General features: G+C 41.9%; 1 protein-coding gene across 1 annotated transcript in view; it reads right to left on the reverse strand.

Annotated features, from left to right (window-relative positions):
* Nucleotides 1–18,987, reverse strand: part of Gabrg3 (gamma-aminobutyric acid type A receptor subunit gamma3) — a 534,280-nt gene that overhangs the window by 8,353 nt on the left and 506,940 nt on the right. Inside the window, exons 7-9 of the mRNA XM_063249822.1 lie at nt 10,246–10,398; nt 3,833–4,029; nt 3,478–3,537 (exon numbers count right to left, since the gene is read on the reverse strand). Coding sequence (XP_063105892.1) covers nt 3,478–3,537; nt 3,833–4,029; nt 10,246–10,398 — 410 coding nt within the window. The remainder of the gene's footprint in view (nt 1–3,477; nt 3,538–3,832; nt 4,030–10,245; nt 10,399–18,987) is intronic.

The raw sequence follows: 18,987 nt of genomic DNA on the forward strand, positions 1-18,987 counted from the left end.
TCAGGGGTGACCAACTGGGCTGTTCCTTTGCCCTGGCTCAGCACTGTGCTGGGAAAGGGCCACTCAGAACTGTCAGGAAGCCTCACGAGAGACTCTCCTCCTGCTTCGCCTGGGGGCTGGGAACATGACTGCTGGGCCTTCTCTTTTTGGATTTTGATTTGACTGTGTTTGTGGCTATGTGGAGTCATAGGTCAGGGCGGGAAGGCTGAAATTTCCAGTGTCCAAAGTGACCACTCTCAGTCTTGTGGCGCAGCTTTGTATCAGGGAAAACCAGGTGTGATTCCTGACCTAAAGGAAGATGCTGTAGACCAGGCCACCGGCCCTGGGCCCTGCCTACTCCTCCTAAGTGTGGCCACTTATCCTGTGACAGGAGGGGTGTCACCACATGCTGTTTCCTGCCCTCCACAAGTCTTGGGAATGAGCAGAACTGGGAGTCCTGTGGTCCCTAAGACTCTGAGAAGAAGGAGGTTCCCCTACGCTAACGAATCTTGAAAATAAGTGGATGTGAAATCACCAGTTGGGGTGCTCTCTGCCTTCACCCCAGTGCGTCTGAAGAGTCTTGCATGGTTTCATAAGCATCTGTGAGGAAAACTGCCTTTATGGGATAATGATCACGTGAGAAGTTTTCCTTCATGCGTGCATTGCAGCCTCTGCCAGGTGTCTTCCCAGCCATCTGCAGTCCTGGGCACGGGCAGCCCCTGCTCCGGGGAGTACACTGTGGGACTGGACGGTCACACCAAAGCAGGGCAGCCTCAGGAGGCAATGATGACCAGGGCAGCCTCAGGAGGCAATGATGACCAGGCGGCTTGAGGGCCCTGCAGGGTGGGGACACATCTCCAGAGAACTGAAGGACGGCTAGAGGAGGCTGCAGGCGAAGCCACAGCTAAGAGAAAGCTCTCTCACTTCTTCATCTAGGGAACTAAAGCCACGGCCACTGAACCACAATAAAATAGCATATTCAAGAGAGTTCTGTGTTTTAAAAGTTTAGTGGTTGGAAATGAAGTGAATTCTATTTTTTGGGGTTGAAATAAAAGTTAGGATAAAAACTTAAACAGCTCTACAACTCTGTTTAAACTGTTTATAGGAATTCTGGCCACTTTCATTAATATTACAAGCTATGTGCAAGATAGAGGTCTTAATGACCGCTTCCCCCAAATCATCTTTGGTCAAGTGGGCCCCTGCCTGCTTCTCCGTCCCCAATGTGTATCAGGACACTCTGCGACCTCTCTGGAGACGACACTTCCTGGGCTCTGCTACATTAATTTTGCATTAGAGTAGAGCACAGAGTAGCAGGGCCAACTTCCCCAAGCTGCACACGTGGCTGTGGAGCCTGGCTCTGTGCCGCCCTTTCCCGGGAAGCTGCTCATTCTGCTTTTTGGGTGCTGCTGCTGGTGATGAACGAGAGGGAGGGTTGAGAGGGCGGCAGTTCTCCTCACCAGCTGGAGAGCTGCTTTTTAGTGGGAGGTGCTACACTGCAGTCCATCTCTGTCCAAACACCTCTGTGTTTTCACCTGGCTGGGCACCCTTTGTCTGTGAATTGTTTTTTATTGCACCTTCTTCAAGATCATTAAACTTTTAAGAAGTTTTTAAGTCTTTTAAGAAACTTTTTTTCTAGTTTATAGAATCCTTTTTTGTCTGTGTTGGGAGTTATTTTCCTTTCTTTAGGCAACATCATCTCTACAACTCCAGGCTCACAGGCCACAAGGGCGAATGTGCTCTTGGCCTGAGGCCATTAGTTCCAGTTTGCATTCCTCATCTGGCAGCCCTGCCTCTGTTTCCACCTGAGGCTGTCAGGATGCGTGAGATGGCTTCCTACACCTGTCAGGCTCGCTCGCCCTCTAACCTTCTGCCATGCACCATGACACACACTGTGGTGGACAGAGGACTAGAGTTTGCTTCTAAAACACGCATAAATGCATGAAATATGGCACTGATGAACCATCAGAATGTCACTTGTGCTGTACGCATGGGCATAAAATAGCATAATTAGTGAGCTGGTTGGTATAAAGGAACAAAACTCATAATTACACACGAAACTTGTTGTATGATGGAAGTGGCAATTCCTGCCTGTGATTTAAAGATACATTTCTCTATTTTTTAAAAACTACATTTTTACCTTAAACTTACAACCTCAGGTGTAGTGAGCATAACATAAGTAGATATACCTGACACAGTGTGAAGACTGCTACCTCCCTGTGAGGAGGAGGAAGAGAGGGAAGAAAAGGAGGAGGGAAAGGAGGAGGGGGAAGAGAAGCAGGAGGAGGGGGAGGAGCAGGAGGAGCAGGAGGAGGAGGAGAAGCAGGAGGAGCAGGAGCAGGAGGAGAAGCAGGAGGAGCAGGAGGAGCAGGAGGAGGAGGAGGAGAAGCAGGAGGAGCAGGAGGAGCAGGAGGAGCAGGAGGAGCAGGAGGAGCAGGAGGAGCAGGAGGAGCAGGAGGAGCAGGAGGAGGACCTTCCCCAGCAGAAGTGAGAGCAGAAGCCGCGACCAAAAAGGCTGACGGACTTGGTAATGTGCAACTCAGGACAAGTGTGCAGAAAAGGCAAAAGAAAGGACAACGACATGATTGCCTGTGACACAGGGGACACACACAGCCATAAGGCAACATCCCCAGTATACTCCACATGTGGCCATATAAATTATAGGTGTTCTCTAAGGTGTAATAGGAATTGATAAGCCACATGAATAATGGACACATTGCTACTTTACTATACTAACAAAACATTCAAGACCCTGCGAAGCAGCTCACAAAAATAGAACTATGAATCAGAAATAAACAAGAGAAAGTATTAAACTTTAACAGTACTCAGACTCAGCAAGGTAAGTCCACAGGTGTGCATTCTGCCGGTCCCTGATCCCAAGGCCAAGAGTTCTCAGTGCCAGCCGTGCAGCAAGGGGGTGGGGTACAGCAGGGTGCTGGGGAGTGGGGGCTGCAGGGCCGCCATTGGCAAGGACCACACAACCCCTTTGCCCCCCTCACTCTGTTCTAGGAGTTTATAACTAAGCAGACTGCCACAGGGACATGAAAAGCGGCAGCAGTAAAAATGCACACATCAGGGAAACATTCTGGATAAGCCCGGTATCCAGCCACGGTGGCCTAGGCTTCTTGTATGAGCACACAATCCCATCATGATAATCATCCTATGGAGTATTTACGACACAGAAACCAAAGTACGTGTTTTTAGTTATCCAAGAGGCTAGAGAAAACTACATAGATGACAATTTAGTTCTTTTCAACACATGAGTATATATTATTTGAATGCCCGGAAACAAGTTAGAAATACGTATATGTAGGCCATACACCAACCTCAATGTATAAGGATTACGAGTAATTTTCTCCTGCATTTTGCAAATGTTCCAAGGTGGTTTTTCTTAAAGTAGTAGGAAACACATTTGTGCCTTCGATTCATGCCTACCAAAACACGCAGTCTTAAGTTTAGGAAAGTTCCCAGAAATACTGGTGTGGGTAGGGCTATACATACTGAGGGTGTCTGTAGGCTGATGCGCTCATGAATCCATCTTGAAGACTCTGGATGTAACAACTGCAAGAAAAGAAAAGAATTAGAGAGCTGCTGTGGGTCTCTATCCCAGAACACTCTAGTTAGGAAGCGATCTTTCAGGTACTCCTAAACCAATCCAGGCTAGCAGAGGCTGGCACTGGAGGGACAGTGAGGGGACATGCACATCTCCAGAAACACAGCGCAGTGTTTGAAAGTCTTGTTGAATTGTTTATATCACGTGTTCTACGGTATCCAGGCGAACATAATTTAAACACCTTTATTTTAAACGAACCTCTCAGTCACTTTCCAGGGAGCCCTTGCTAACTCTGCTACTCACTGATGTTTTTTTCTTTGTCGTGGCTGGTTTCCTGCAGCTGGAGTAGTAGTTGAGGGTGGCATATTCCATCAGGGCGGCAAAGACGAACAGGAAGCACACGGTCACGAAGAGGTCCATGGCCGTCACGTAGGACACCCGTGGCAAGGAGTTCCTGGCAATGGTGCTGAGCGTGGTCATGGTGAGCACAGTGGTGATGCCTGCACGGGGGACACAGCCACCATGAGGAACCCAAAAGCTTCCCGACAGCCCCTTATCTAACCTGGCACACGGATGTGACTCCTTCGGTCAGTTATTTCTAAATTTAATTTTACTTTTGTTTTTTTGATGCGGGGTCTTGCCTGGAACTCCTGGCCACCTGCTTTCTCCGCCTCCTGAGTGCTGGGATTACACCTTCACGCCACCAACCTGGCAGCTACTTTTAATTTTAACGTCTAATTTGTAAGCAAGGCTTCAGTAAAATTTCTGATACTAGACTTTACAATTACAGGGAAGTGCTGACGTTCTCGGGCCCATTCAACTTAAATTTTTCTTCTTTAATGATCTGAAGTCAATATGCGTTCAGCAGAAACTACAGTTGGAAGTTTGGGAATTTTTCTGGGTCAGTGATTCTCTCTCTCAATGGCGAGTGGCAGCAGGAGCCTTGGCCGGCCAGCAGCCCTGTGACCACAGGGGGAAGTGAATGACGCTCTCACTCTCCAGTGCACGGTGCTGCCGGCTGGACGTTCAGCAGGGCAGGTGTATGAGGGGCATTTTGTTTTAAGACATTTTCAACTCACGACTGTCACAGATTAAGGTGCAGCTGTATCTAAGTGACTCCTTTTTAGTTTGTTTAGTGATTCACTTATCATTCATCATTTTGTCTTGTAATATTTTTAAAATGAAAATGCAGCTCGCAGTCCTCCCAGGGACGGTGCGCGTTTCCCCATCTCACCTATTTCTCCCCCTACATCACCTCCTTTCTTCCTGCTTCGCCCGCCCTCTCCGGTGTGTAACCTCCCCTGCCCGGTGGGCTCCAGCACTGCTCTTCCGAGCTGCTTTCCTGACGGCACCCAGACAGAGCCTACACTGAGCATCTCCCGTCTGTGCGATCCCCTCACGTCCGTGTGTCTCGCTCGCCCTTGTCTTTCGCCTCGTGACAGTGCACTGCATCTGTCTTTCCATGCTTGGCTCTGTGAAGAGGCAGTGTGATCTTTAAAAGCAAAACTAGATCTTTTAGATTGTGTGATTTTAAGAGCAAAACTGGATCTTGCGGTCTCTGCTTGTTGTCCAGCAGAGCAGTCAGCATACCTGGGCTGTAAGTGGATTTTTTTTTGCTTTGAATGACAATTGGTAATCAATTTAGCCATAGTGCTATTGGTAATCAATATTGATTTGACTTTCACCAGTAAACTCACAGTTTTAGCCTTTTCATCGATGCACAATGATTATTTTGTGTGCATGGCTGTAGGTGGCTGAAGTGAGTTTATGTGACATATTTTTAAGTGTTGGGTTTCAAAATGCCAAATAGGAACACAAACAATACTGCTCAGATCCCCCATGCCTCTGCTGAAGCTTTGGTGTGTGCACTATTGATACAGAGTCTCTCGTACATGCGGGCTGCCTTCTGGGACTCTGTGAATGCATACCATGTCCTATGCATACCACACTCCCCGTATACACATCTGCAAATGTCTTTATGAGGTGACAGAACATGTGGCGACCGCTGCTGCTGAGTGCCATCCAGCAGAAAGGGGGTAAAATATTACAGGTTGTCCTTGGATACTGAATTCACTGGATATGGCACCATCTGCTCCTGGCCCCTCCCTGAAGACAAAAAGACCATGAAGGTAAATACTTGCAGTCAATTCAGGAATCAAGGAGCCTGACAGTACAATTACACACACTCATGAGAAATGACTCCTAGAACTGCTCCAGGAAATGGCAGGCACGATGGGACAGGTGTGTTGAGACTGAAGAGGAGTATTTTTAGAGGGCTTAATGACAAAGCATCTTTTACTGCAAAGACTTTTTTGAAAACAAATAATCATTCATCATATTTTATGACCACACTTCATACGATAAATCTTGCTTTATAAATGAGCACAATAAAGGAGTTGAAAAGATAATAGAACAATTATAACAATACACTGTGCTAAGTCCTGGGACCGTCCTCTGTCTCTCGTGACACCTCTGCTGCACGGTGCTCAGCCTTCCTCTGCTTGTGATGGTGTGAGGAGGTGCTTCCTGGTAAGATGGGTGAGCGGACTGACACCAGCAAGCATCCCAGCGGACCAGTTTTCTTCTTTACTTATGACATTTGCCTTTTAAAGGAAGCCCTTTGTGGCTTCTCTTTGGCACATCCAAACTGCCAGCACCCCACCTTTTGCACGGTAAGGCTATTGTTAAGTAAATGAGGGCTTCCTGAGCACAAGTACTGCAATATCGTGACAGCTGATCTGCTCACTGTGATGGGCTGAGCACCGTGTAAAGCAAGAATCTGCTGGACAAAGGGCTGCCTCACACTCCTGGTGGGGTGAAATGGACGGTTTCATTGCACTGCTCAGAATGGGCTGAAAATCAAAACTCACAAATTGTTATTTCTGGAATTTTCCATTTACTATTTTCAGACTGCAGTCAACTATAGGCTGCTGAAACCATAGAAAGCAAACCTGAGAGTAAAGTAGGACTGCCTTGGAAATACATTAAAATCTTCAGTTCTGGGTGTGCTTCTTAGCTGTGGTAAGTCATCCTGAGTCAGACTCGCCGAGCAGAGTGGTCAGGCTCTGAGAGTGTCTGGGGATGCACACCGAGGAGCAGAAGCAGGGATGGTGCCCCGACTGTCCCCTCCAGTGACCCACAGCAACCCTTTGCTTTCAGTTCCCTTGACCTCATTCTCTGTTCTCCCAGAAATCTCAGTGCTAGAAGTGGCAAGGTTTGTACCAGGAGCATGCAAGCTCGACAACGATTCCACCGAAATGGAAGCTGAGACTTTCCCTTGGTTATTTCAGACCCACCATGCTTCTGAGTCAGCAAGCAGAAAAGGGGTGACTGGATGGGCAAGGCCACTGACCATGATGGCCAAGAGAAGACTGGACCATACAGTGGAGAGAAGGGAAACTACACTTGGAGGGCAGGAGACCCCTTAGGGTGTCTCCTGATATCACCATGCTGTCATTAATATCAAGGTCAACGGGAAACTACTAAAGCAGAACTCTGGAGAGAAATTTAGCTTCTGTCTCTCTCTGAAAAATGTTCCAGCCCTGGCAAGCAGCTCCTCGGGCACCCCTTCCTCAGGAAGGTGGCCTTGCGTTTTCTCTCTGTGGTCCATGCTTTCCTCATCGATAAGGGGACCCTCCAGGTGGTTCTCTCTGGGAAGTCTCCTCTCTTACAGGGCAACCCTGGGTACCATCACAGATAAAACTAACACCTGGGGTTACGAACAGGCTTCACAGCACCCTGCACCCTGATATGGCAGGATGTGTTTTCTGTCGTGGCTGAGAGAGGGCCAGCTGCTAGGACCACTGACTGCCTTTGTGTCACTTCTGTACCTCTACTTGCTGTTGCCACAAATCATGTGAAAAGTACCTCTCCTGGGTGCAGGGCCCCACTTGGTTCTGCACATTTTTAGTGTCTGGAACGGTAGCCACTAAAGTCCTCCAGAAAAGTCCCTCTGGTCTCATTAATTTCCCACAACTCAATCCAGCAGGTCGTTAAACGCCTCGGAAGCTTTGAGAATAAAAGTGTGACTGCCAAGGGAAGGACCAAGGTCTGCGGGAGGCTGCTGAAGGCCAAGGAGACACAGACAGGGCAGAGGAAGCAGGCAGTTAAAAACACCCACTGCGACCGCGTGACCAGTTACAGAAACGAGGCCTGCAACCGCTGTGTTTCTTCTCTGTTTGTTACTAAGCTTGTGTATGCACACACATACATTAAGCAGGTATCTTTGCTTTCTTTCTTTGTAACAGAACATTTATTGACTAGATATTGGTATTCGATGTTTAATTTTCTGTCTGATTTATTGCAATTAGCTAATTAACTTGCATTGATATTTTTTGTGGTTTCAGATTTCTGTGATAATTCTCTCAATTTTTGTTTTATTAAATTGTTTTTCTTCTAACAAGATGTTAGAAGTATGCATAACTTGGAGGGGTACAGGACTTTGAGTGGTAGGTGGTTTTCCTTAAATGTCCGTAGTTTAAGGATAGAATTTGAGATGCTATGGTCTCCATGACTGCACAGGAGTGACGGGCTCTCAACAGTAGTTTTGGTCCTGCACTCAAGAGTTTTTGTTTCCTTGCTTTCCACACTTGGATTAAAATGATTTTCCTTGTATTTCACCTGCTTAAATTTCACTAACATAATTTACAGGTTTGTGGTTTTTAATAAATTTGAATATTTTTTGCTTTGTTTCTTCATAATCTTTCAGCCTCATTCTTTTTATCTTCTCGTGTTGGGAAAAGTTCTTACAGTTATGTAATAATTATTCATCGTATAAAGCAGTTTCCTGAGACTCTATTCACTTTTTAAAAATGTTACCCTTCCCGTTTCACGTCAGATGTATTTTATGTGATAATCTTTACATTTACAAAGGTTTTCTCCTGCCGTCCTCAATCCGAAGCTGCTATTGTCTCTTCCAGTTCACATACTACACATCTTCTCTATTGAGAAAATTTATCTCCTGACTCATTAAGGTTATATCTTTCTTTAAAGCCATGGACATTGTTATAATATCTGTTTTAAAAGTTTTATGTCTGCTAATTTAATGTCAAAGTTGTCTTTTTCAATTACCATTTTATCATGGGGAATGTCTTCTTGCTTCTTGGACTGTATTATAATTTTCACTATATGCTTACTACTGTACACATTATATTTTAAACAGTACATTGATTGCTTTCCTACGACAGCTATTTTATCAGCTACAGTCCTTGATCTCGTCATGACGTGGTTCAAACTCTACTTAAAGGCGTTGTAAAGTGCCTCTTTATTTCTAGGCCTAGCGTCTCATTAAATATGATTGTATCAGTAAAGTTCCGCCACACTCTGGGAACACTGTCTGACAGCGTGACATAATTCTGTTCTATCTGTCCACTTGGCCACACAACAGAAGTAGTGCAAGCAGAGCTGTGTATTGCATCAAACTGAACTCTCAAGGTTCTGCTTATAAAGACGCACATCCGTGGAGGACTCACTAAACTTGTGTTGATCTCGTTGCCTGTGACTTACCAGTTCTAGCATACATTTTCCATCACAATGCAAATGAATATTGGCAGAGTACACTTCAGGCTGACTAATCTCTGGCAAATGTACGTAGTGTCAAAGCTTAAAAAACTCAAACACAGAAAAGCACAAGGTGATATGAGGGACTTCACAAGGATTTGGAATTCAGACAGCCTGTTCTTTCCTGAAGAAAATATTTTGGGAAAAACAACATCTATATTCGGTCTCATCTCATTATCAGTGTCACAAAACATGGAAAATAAAGAAAAATTCTCACTAAAACTGAAATAAGCTTTTAAACAATTCTAAAGCTACTGCAATTTCGGGTTTTGTTAAGAGGAATACGAGGGTCACAAAAAAACTCATGAAAAGACCGAGCAAGATGTGTGATTACTTCTGAAAAGAATGGCCATTTTTCTTGTTTGCTGCCCAAGTTGTAACACAGCAGGGAGCTTTTTTGACAGAATATTTTACAAAGATTGTGTTTCCAGTGCTCAAAGGCCTGCATCAAATTGTTTCCTTATATATACTGACATAATCAGTTTTTTGAGTTCCAAGACACAGCAGCATTTTTCTGGTGACATCAACCTTAAAGCTTAGTATCAGCTAATGCAATTGATTTCTTGTGATTTCCTAAGTCACCATAAATAGCACCCATGGAATTCTGTTGTTAGAAAGAACAACCTCATTTGGATACTTAAAAAATTTAAAACATATTTTTAGGCTTATAGATGCCTAGAACTTCACCTAAAGAGTTTACAAGAATTGATTTTATTATGTGTGATGGTATAAACAGCTACACTGAAGAAAATCAGACACTATGGTAGCCATTGATTATTTCCTGTCATTTGTTTTGAAGTGCAATAATGCTTTCATTCTTGGTTTTGATTGGTTTTAGTCTGTTCTCAATAATTTGATTTCAATATGTATGATGGTATGGATAACTATTTTGAAGAAAACAAGAGACATTATGGTAGCCACTGTTGATTCCTTGTTGTCTTGTTCTGAAATTCTGTGTTATGTGCATTGTTTTGCTCTGATCTGCTTTGTTCTGTTTTGTTTTATTCTCTTTAAAATAAAAAAAAATTTAAAAGTTTAAGTGGCTCTCAAGTTAAATCATTGTATTTGGACTGACTCTTTAATTGAAGATATTTTTATGAATTCTTCTGCATTAAAATTACACATTAAAATTATGGAAGACAGTTTTGGAAACTTACCTAATGCAGTTCTTGCTGGTGTAGCATCTTTTTTGATCCAAAATGACACCCAGGATAAGACCACGGTGAGGATGCAGGGGATGTACGTCTGAATGGTGAAGTAACCCATTCTTCTACTTAGCTCGAAGTAGATCGTCATGACTACGTAGTCACCTGCAAGAGAATGCTGCCAATTTCAGCCAGCTTTCTTGGGTTAAAATAGTTCAGGGAAATCACTTATAGTTAATAACAATTTATAATTCACTTATTTTGCAAAATGAATGACTTGAAAAAAATGTACAACTATAGCAATATCGAGTAAAAAAAAAAGATTACAATGGTGGTGGTCTTCAATTGAACTTTTACAGTACCCCCGGTCTTTGCAAGGCATTTTATTACACCCTGTGCAGGGCACAGAAGCAAACATGAGTTGACAGACTGGTAGACATGCATGTCTATTCCATAACAGGCTGAGACTGTTATTACCAGACTTCGTCTGTGCATTGCATGATTACAATCAGGGGTAATGTAGACTCAACCCTCAAACAGATCCTGAGCCATATTATGGATTTTTCCAATAATACCCTATCATATATAAATTTGTATAATGATTTTATATTTTTATTTTACAATATCAGAAATTTCAGCTTACTAATTTTGCACTTTATATTTTATTATTCACTTATTTTATCCTTTTATAAGTCCAGCATTTGGGCTGTCCCAAATCAGAAATAAAAAGAGGAAATTATTTCAAAACATTGTCTTCTCTCCTACTAAAGCCAAAGCCATGCCACACGGGAGTTAGAAGCCAGGTAGATATTTCTGGAGACCTTCTAATTTTCTCTGGGAATCTAGAGGAAGGCATAGGCTTAATGAATTGTACATAACCTTCTAAAATATTCAATTATTTTTAAGGCTACTTTTGGCTGAGATTTTGTCTCTTGTCTTCCTCATCTGGACCTTCTAATCTTCAGACCCTGGACTCGGGCTTTGCAGCCCAGGAAGCTCATGTTGTCAACACTGAACACTCATGCATGTCTGCTTTCCATTCGGGTCTTTCTCTTGCTCACCTGGAAAAGCCAGGGCCACCTTTGCCTCCTCCTGTTCTTTCCTTAGTGGTTGCACCTGCTGCACTGCTCTCAAATCCTTTTCCCACCTAGTCCAAGGTACTGTCACCTAGCAGAGGCCCAAGGGTGTCTCCCAACAGCCAGTCCGTCTCTGTTCCAGACCATTCCATGTCCCGCCACTGAAAAGTTCATTATTAAATTACAGATATCATTATTTCCTTTACACCCCACCAATAACCTCGTGTCCTCGTACAGTGGTCATACTTTTCCTGTAGTCCACACCGTTCTGCCTTTCCACCTTCTATAGGACTAGCATTTTGTCAACCCAGGTCCTCAGACTGGCCGAGGCCCTTCCCATAGACCACCTCTACATCCTCTCCTATCTACAACTCTCTCTTTTTCCTCATCCTTGCAGTTAAGTATCTCCTACATGTCTTTAATATCAACTTACAAATCCCTTAGTTATCCAGGAAGTCCTTTCTGAATTCACTCTCAACATTTGCAATGCATACAAATGATTAATATCATATCCGTCTTCAAATAAATCAGTCATTTGGGTGATGAACTATGTCCCTCTTAATGTTTTTGCCTCGTGATAAGCAATCAATTAGCATTTGCTGAGTGAAAAGAACATCACTGCGGCTCCAATTTTGTTCAGAACATTGACAAGGGGATTAACTCAGGCTCCATGGCAATAATGATTCTAAATAAATTAGAAATGCTTTTCAGGATGCAATGCTTTGTTGCATTCAGGATTGATGATAGAAACATCAACTTTGAGGTCATTTTCCAATAAAGATTTAAATTTTTAAGCATTTCAGCACAAAGGAATCAAGATGATTAATCTAAAGCAATAAAAGCCATGAAAATATTTTGTTTTGAATAAAATGAATGCCAAAGATAAATTGTTTAGTGGAGAAATGTTATTGAATAATTTTATTTAAAAATCCCTTCGAACTTTTACATATAATTACAGTCCAAATTATAGGAAAAGCAAACACAAAAATAAAATATAATAAATAGAGTAATGGAGATAACTCAAATGAAACATTCAAAGACTGGAGTAATTTCTGCAATTATTGCTGCTGTAAGTACCGGTAAGTAACAGATGGACGGTAACAAAGCAGATGCTCGTTCAGCTCACCAAATCCATCTGCTTTTTCCCCACCAAGGAAACGGGCTGCGTCACACCTGGGATCAGCCTACACATCTGCCTAGCTCAGGGGTCCACCTGGACCCTGGGCACCATGAAAAGGCTCTGCCTGTCCTGGAGCTGAGCACCTGGCAAGAGGAGGACAGCTGTCGCCCCCACAGCTGCTATGGTGGGAGCACAGGCGCACACATGCACAGCCTTACCAGAGTGGAGGAAGGGTCAGCACCAGGCAAAGCTCCAGTGCTGGTTCCTGGTGTGCGCAGAGCTACCAGGGACGGAGGGGAGGCTGCAAAGTGCCCCTGGAATCCTGTAGACATTCCAGAGGGGAGGCTGGAGCTGAAGCAAGGTTTCAAAAATCTCAAATACTTGTTTTATTTATTTTATTGGACAGATACTCAACTTCAAAATTGCTTTTTAGCATTGAATATGTTAATAACAATTTGCCCCAGATTGAGGGTAGCTGGGAAGTTACAGAAGTTCTTGGAAACACTGCAGCGGAACAGTTAGACTTTCCTTTTCTCTTAGTCTGTTTCCCTTGCGTCCTTTGTTCATCCCTTCATGCATAAGTTCCTTATCTGGTAGTTCTTACCATCACAAAGCGATGGACATACGTTTTCTGTCTTTGATCAAGTTCTCAACCTTTGGTAGGCTCTGACAGGGTCAATCTCAGACAAGCCAGAGTTAGAGCAAACCAGTGCGGGACACTACGATGGGTTAGGTTGGGTGAGTGCCCATTACTGGACACGTGGACTTCAGCTTGGAAAAGCCACGAGATACAGTGGCAGCCCCAGGGCGGTGTGGGAGACAGAAGTTTCCAGAGAAGATGGCTCTGTTCACAGATAGTTTGCTCGACAGAGACAGCGGAAGACCTGGAAGCACCATGGAAATATGTGTGATTTTCTCGTTGCACTATTTGAATACACCCTGAGGCTTATGTACATGCTTGCCAGAGAAAGTAAAATTACTCCAAGTAAACTTCTAAAAGTATTAAGAATGCATGCAGCACTGCAGAATCACAGGACTTGGCTCGTTTAAAGACATTTTCCCCTATTTCACTAAGTTTTATGTTTGTAAAAACATTTTAACAAATCAGTGGATAGATAATAAATTAGTATGCAAAGGGATGGTGATGAGAAGGGTTTTAAAAATGGTTACCAGCTGCTGAGATTTTATCTCCCACCTTCTCTTTGCACCCTTTGCATCCTTCTCCCCTCAGCTGATAGATTCAGCCTTTGGACCATGTTCATAAAATAACAGATATCTGAGAAAATTTTCCATTTTAAAATTCTAGGTTCCTGTTTTAAAATCTGCCTGTAAAAATTATTTTATTTTGGAAAATATAATTCTGCTTAAGGAAGTGATCTTCCCAGAAAATTAAGAGAAAGCTTTTATAGAACACTCCAATATAACGTGGCTTGCTTTAGAGACCAGAATGTACCATCTTGTGGGGGTGGAAGCAGTGGGAGCCACAGACCCACTTCTACCAGGATGAAAGTGCCTGGTGCCAGCCCCCCTCCTCCGGGATTCACTGGCGCTTCCCACTCACAACGCTGCTGCTTACTCTGCGTCATTTAAAGCCTGCCAAGCTCTTCTAACTAGCAGACAATGGTCAGCAGTGCTGAGCACAGAAAACGCCTCATCTTTCCTGCTTTATTCTTCAGGTTTTCCCTTGATGTCTTTTTATTTTGTCGATGGCACCCACTAAAAAATTAATTTTACGGAAACTGAATTTATCAGTTAGGGTCATCCTTGAGCATCTGTTGCCTTGGCCATGGTCATCAAGTCTTCTTAGGCACATTTTGCTCCCTTGTTCCACTTGTCCTGATATGCAACTAATTCTTCTCCTAATCAAATTTTAAACATTTTGTGATTCATGGTCACAATGAAAGTATTGCTGTCTCTACAATTCCTGACTTTTATCCACGTGCTCATCTTTGCAAGGATCTATTTATACACACTGATTCCTACACTCCTGCCACATGATCTCAGCTGCTGCAAGCACGGGAGACACAAGCGGGGTGAGCCCCAACTAGCTACAGGCTCCTATAACTCCATCCTCCTGCCCTGACCAGAAACCACGGGCTTCATTTTAACCCACGGAACAGCACAGGACGCTCCTGTTACTATGTTACTTTATAAGGGAAAGGTTATGTGCATTGTGCAAATGTGATTATTACACCGAATCTATTGATTTAAAATTAACACAAAGGGAGCTCGCCCTAGTGGCTCTGATGGAACCTGAGAGCGGGACCTTTCCTGAAGACACACGCCCTCCTCCACCCGAAGAAGCCAGCCACCACGAGCACTACAGCTGCAAATCATGCTGAATTCTGACTGCAACCTGAGAAGGAAAGAGACCCCCAGGCACGCCAGGCTCGCCTCCAGGATGAGAGTGAGGCAGCCTGTGCGAGTCTGAACAGAAGGCCCAGCGGAGCCACACCTGGCCTCAGAACTGCTGCACCACACGGGTGTGCTTCACCCCAGTGGAGTGGCGGTAGCTTGCTCCAGGGAGGTAGAAAACTACAACGGCAGTGACCGCTTGTGGGGCAGCCTGCAGCCCGAGTGCTCTTCGCAGACACAATTTGCTAGTCTTGAGTCTCAGTGCAGAATCAATCTGAAGAGTCCATCTATACACACTTACACACTGTTAGTATTTTATTGGAACGTGTTATCCTGTGAACTACCTGAAAGAGCTCTTAAGAAAAGGACAGCTTTGGTCCTTGTGAGGTTTCACCTGTTTCAATTCGTGTATTTTTCAAAGAAAAATCAAACTTCTTCCCAGACAGTCTTACTGTCTCTTGTTAGATTTAATTCTTTTTTTTTTTTTTTTTTTGTCTTTTTCCTTTTTATCAGTACCAGGGATCGAACTCACAACTGCCTGCTTGCAAGGCAGGCGCTTATGCCACTGAGCTAAATCCCCAGCCCCAGATTTAATTCTTGATATGTATATTTCTAATGCACAGAACATTGTCTAAATATAAATATGTTATATAAATTTCTATTTAAAGCACTTGATATACCTCTTTATTGCTGTTATAGAAAAATGCATTTTTACTATTGACTTTATATAAAACTATTGGACTAAAATCTTGTTAATTTTAATAACAGTTTTCTACAGATCTTTTCAGGTTTTCTGTATAAAAGTCTTAAATTTACACAGGCAAGAACCTCCCATGCTGTGTTGAACAAAGGCAAACATCTTGATGATAATGTTCTAATTTTAGATTTTTTTCTGTGTCTTCTTGATCAAAATACATTTAACCCATCTTATGTCCTGTTTTTCTGGAACATGGTCTCTAGATTCTTGTGTTCTTTTATTTCAGGATTTTTTTCTATATTGCCTTTCAGTATTGTGTTCTATTTGCTTTCCCAGGAACATTAGTTATATGGTTGTACACTTTTTGTGCCATTTACATATCTGCCATTTTGTTCTTTAGGTTCATTTCTTTGTAGTACCGAATTATTCCCCACGAGCCTGGGAATGTTATCATGGGATTGGATTCTTAGGACTTTGATCTTCATAATCACTTTTGAAAATATCCTTAAGAACATTCTGTAGAGCTGATTTGGAGATCACAAATTTCTTCAGTTGTTCTTTGTCAAGAAGTATCTTGTTTCTCCATGATTTTGAAAGATAGTTTTTCAGGGTACATCAGTCTGGGTTGGAGGTTTTCTTTAATGACTTGTAGTACTTCAATCTCTCCATGACTTAAGGGTTTGTAGTGAGAAATCTGCTGTGATCCTGATGGGGTATCATTTTAGATGATTTATTTGTTTTCTCTAATAGCTTTTAATATTCCTTCTTTGTGCTAAATTTCTGGAATGTTGATTATTATGTGCTTGGTATAGATTTACTGTGGTCATGGCTGACTGGAGTTCTATGCGTCTCACTTATTTGTATGTCAGTTTCTTTTCCATACAACCAGTGAGTCACAGATGAAATTAAAGGAGAATTTAAACAGTACCTCCAAGTAAATGATGATGCAGATACAACATATTGGAAACTCTGGGACACATTAAAAGCTGTTCTAATAGGAAAATTTAAAGCAGTTAATTCTCGCATCAAGCAAGCGGTACGAGCTTAAATAAAGAATCAAATGTTGAACTTTATACTTCTAGGAGGAAAAAGAAGAACAAGTCCAGCACAAAGCTCATAAGAGGGAGGAGATTACAAAGACCAGAGCAGCAGTTAATGCAGGAGACTAAGAAAATGATATAAACAGTCAGTGAATCAAGCAGTAGGTTCCTTGAAAGCTTAGCCAACCTTATCCAAAAGAGGAAAGAGAATATTTGCATCTATGTAATTAGGAATGAAAAGGGTGAAATCAAAACAGATCCTGTAAAATTCAGAATGTCACCAATATCAACTTTGAGGACTTATATGCTCATAAGAAAGAAAACATAGAAGAAATGCAGAATCATAGATATCTGTGAATGATGAATCAAGAAGATATAAAAATTTTAAATAAACCATATCAATCAATAAAATTGAAGACATAGTAAAAAATTTACCAACAAAGAGAGGTGTGGGCCCTGATGGAGTCACTGCTGAATTCTACAAGAAATTTAGAGAAGATTAATGCCCTTACTCCTCAACTCTTAATGAAGTACAAAGGGAAACAAGTCATTCTTGAAAGGAAGTATTACCCTGACGTCAAAACCAGAGAAGGATCCAACCAAAAAAAGAACTACAGGCCAATCTCGCTAATGAATATAGATGCAAAAATCTACAGTAAGATACTGGCAAACAGATTGCAGCAAATTATCAGGAGTATATAACATGACCAACTAGGATTCACCCCAAAGATGCAGAGATAGCTCAGCATACACAGATCAATAAATGTAATACACCATATCAACAGAATAATCCTGTTACTTTGATATGGTGAATATGTAACTCACCATATCAATGGTGAGAATCAAATGACTATCTCAAAAGATGCATAAAAAGCATTTGACAAAGTCTAATATTTATGATTTAAAAAATTCTACAGAAAAATGGAATGGATGGTCTTTATGTCAATCTGACAAAAGCCATTTATGACAAACTAATAGTCAACATCATATTAAATGGACAAAAATTGAAAGCTTGCATTCTAAAATCAGGAGCAAGACAAGGACATCCACCAGCACTACTCCTATTCAATGTAGTTCAGGAAACATTAGCCAGAGAAATTAGATGAGAGACAGAAATAAAAGGATTAAGAATAGAAAAGGAAGAAGTTAAATTATCATTATTCGCAGATGACATAATACTCCACATGAAAGCCACAAAAGGACTTCTAGATTTAATAACCAAATTCATTCACATAGTTAGATACAAGATCAATGCTCAAAAATTAGTAGTATTCCTATACACGATTCACTGAGAGAGAAATTAAAGAAACCAGGTCTTTCATAATAGCATCAAAGAAAATGAAATACTTAGGAATCAATCTAACTAAGGAAGTGAAAGATATTTACACTGAAAATAACAGCACTCTGCAAAAGGAGACTGAATAGGATATCAGAAACTGGAGAGGTCTCTTGTTCTTGGGTAAGAACAATCACCATATTGAAAATGACCATATTCCCAAAATTATTATATAGATTTAATGCAATCCCAATGTAAATATCATAAGTGTACCTCAACGAACTAGGAAAAACATTTGTTAAATTCATTTGGAACTAGATGAGAGCTAGATTAGCAAAAAAGAAAAAAGAAAAAAAAAAGAAATTCTGAACTTCAAAGTCAAGGCGGAGGCATCACAATCCATGACTTAAAATTATACTACAAAACTACTATTATAAAAACAAGATGGTACTGGCAAAACAAAACAAAACACAAAGAAATGTAACAGACCCAAGGATCAATGGAACAGATTAGAAGATGCAGACACAACTACAAACACACTCAGCTATCTTATCTTTGACAAAGGGTCCAAACATGCTCACTGGAAGAAAGATAGCTTTTTTTAGTAAATGGAAAAACTGGTTTTCCACATGCTGAAGACTAAAACTAGACCCAGATATATAATCATGTACTAATCTAAACTCAAAGTAGATCAAAGATCTAAATACTAAAACAAAAACACTAAATATACTGGAAAAGAGAATAGCAGAACTCTTGAAGACAGGTGTATGGAAAACAATAGAAATAATCAATACCTGGGGTTACAGCTTGTTAAAAAGCTTTTGCACAGCGAAGAAATCACCAACAGAGCAAAGAAACAAGCCACTGAGGGGCAAAAGTTTTTGCTAGCTGTTCCTCAGACAAGGGACTAATATCTAGCATATGTAAAAATTAAACTCGGACTCCCCAAATTTAAAGACCTAACCCAAAAATGTACATGTGAAGTGCACACACTTCTCAGATAAAGAAATACAAACGTGAATAAATATATGAGAAACTGTTCATCATCACGGGTCTTTCAAGAGATGCAAATTTAAACTTAAATTCAGATTCCACCTCACTCTAGAAAGAATGGCTTTTGTCAAGAAATCAACCAATAGCAAATGCTGGCTGAATGGGTAAAAAGGAACCCTTCTCACTGTTGGTGAGAG

The sequence above is a fragment of the Cavia porcellus genome, unplaced genomic scaffold (genome assembly GCF_034190915.1).
Source record: "Cavia porcellus strain 051 isolate PalLab524CR breed Dunkin Hartley unplaced genomic scaffold, mCavPor4.1 scaffold_6, whole genome shotgun sequence".
Classification (NCBI taxonomy): Eukaryota; Metazoa; Chordata; class Mammalia; order Rodentia; family Caviidae; genus Cavia; species Cavia porcellus.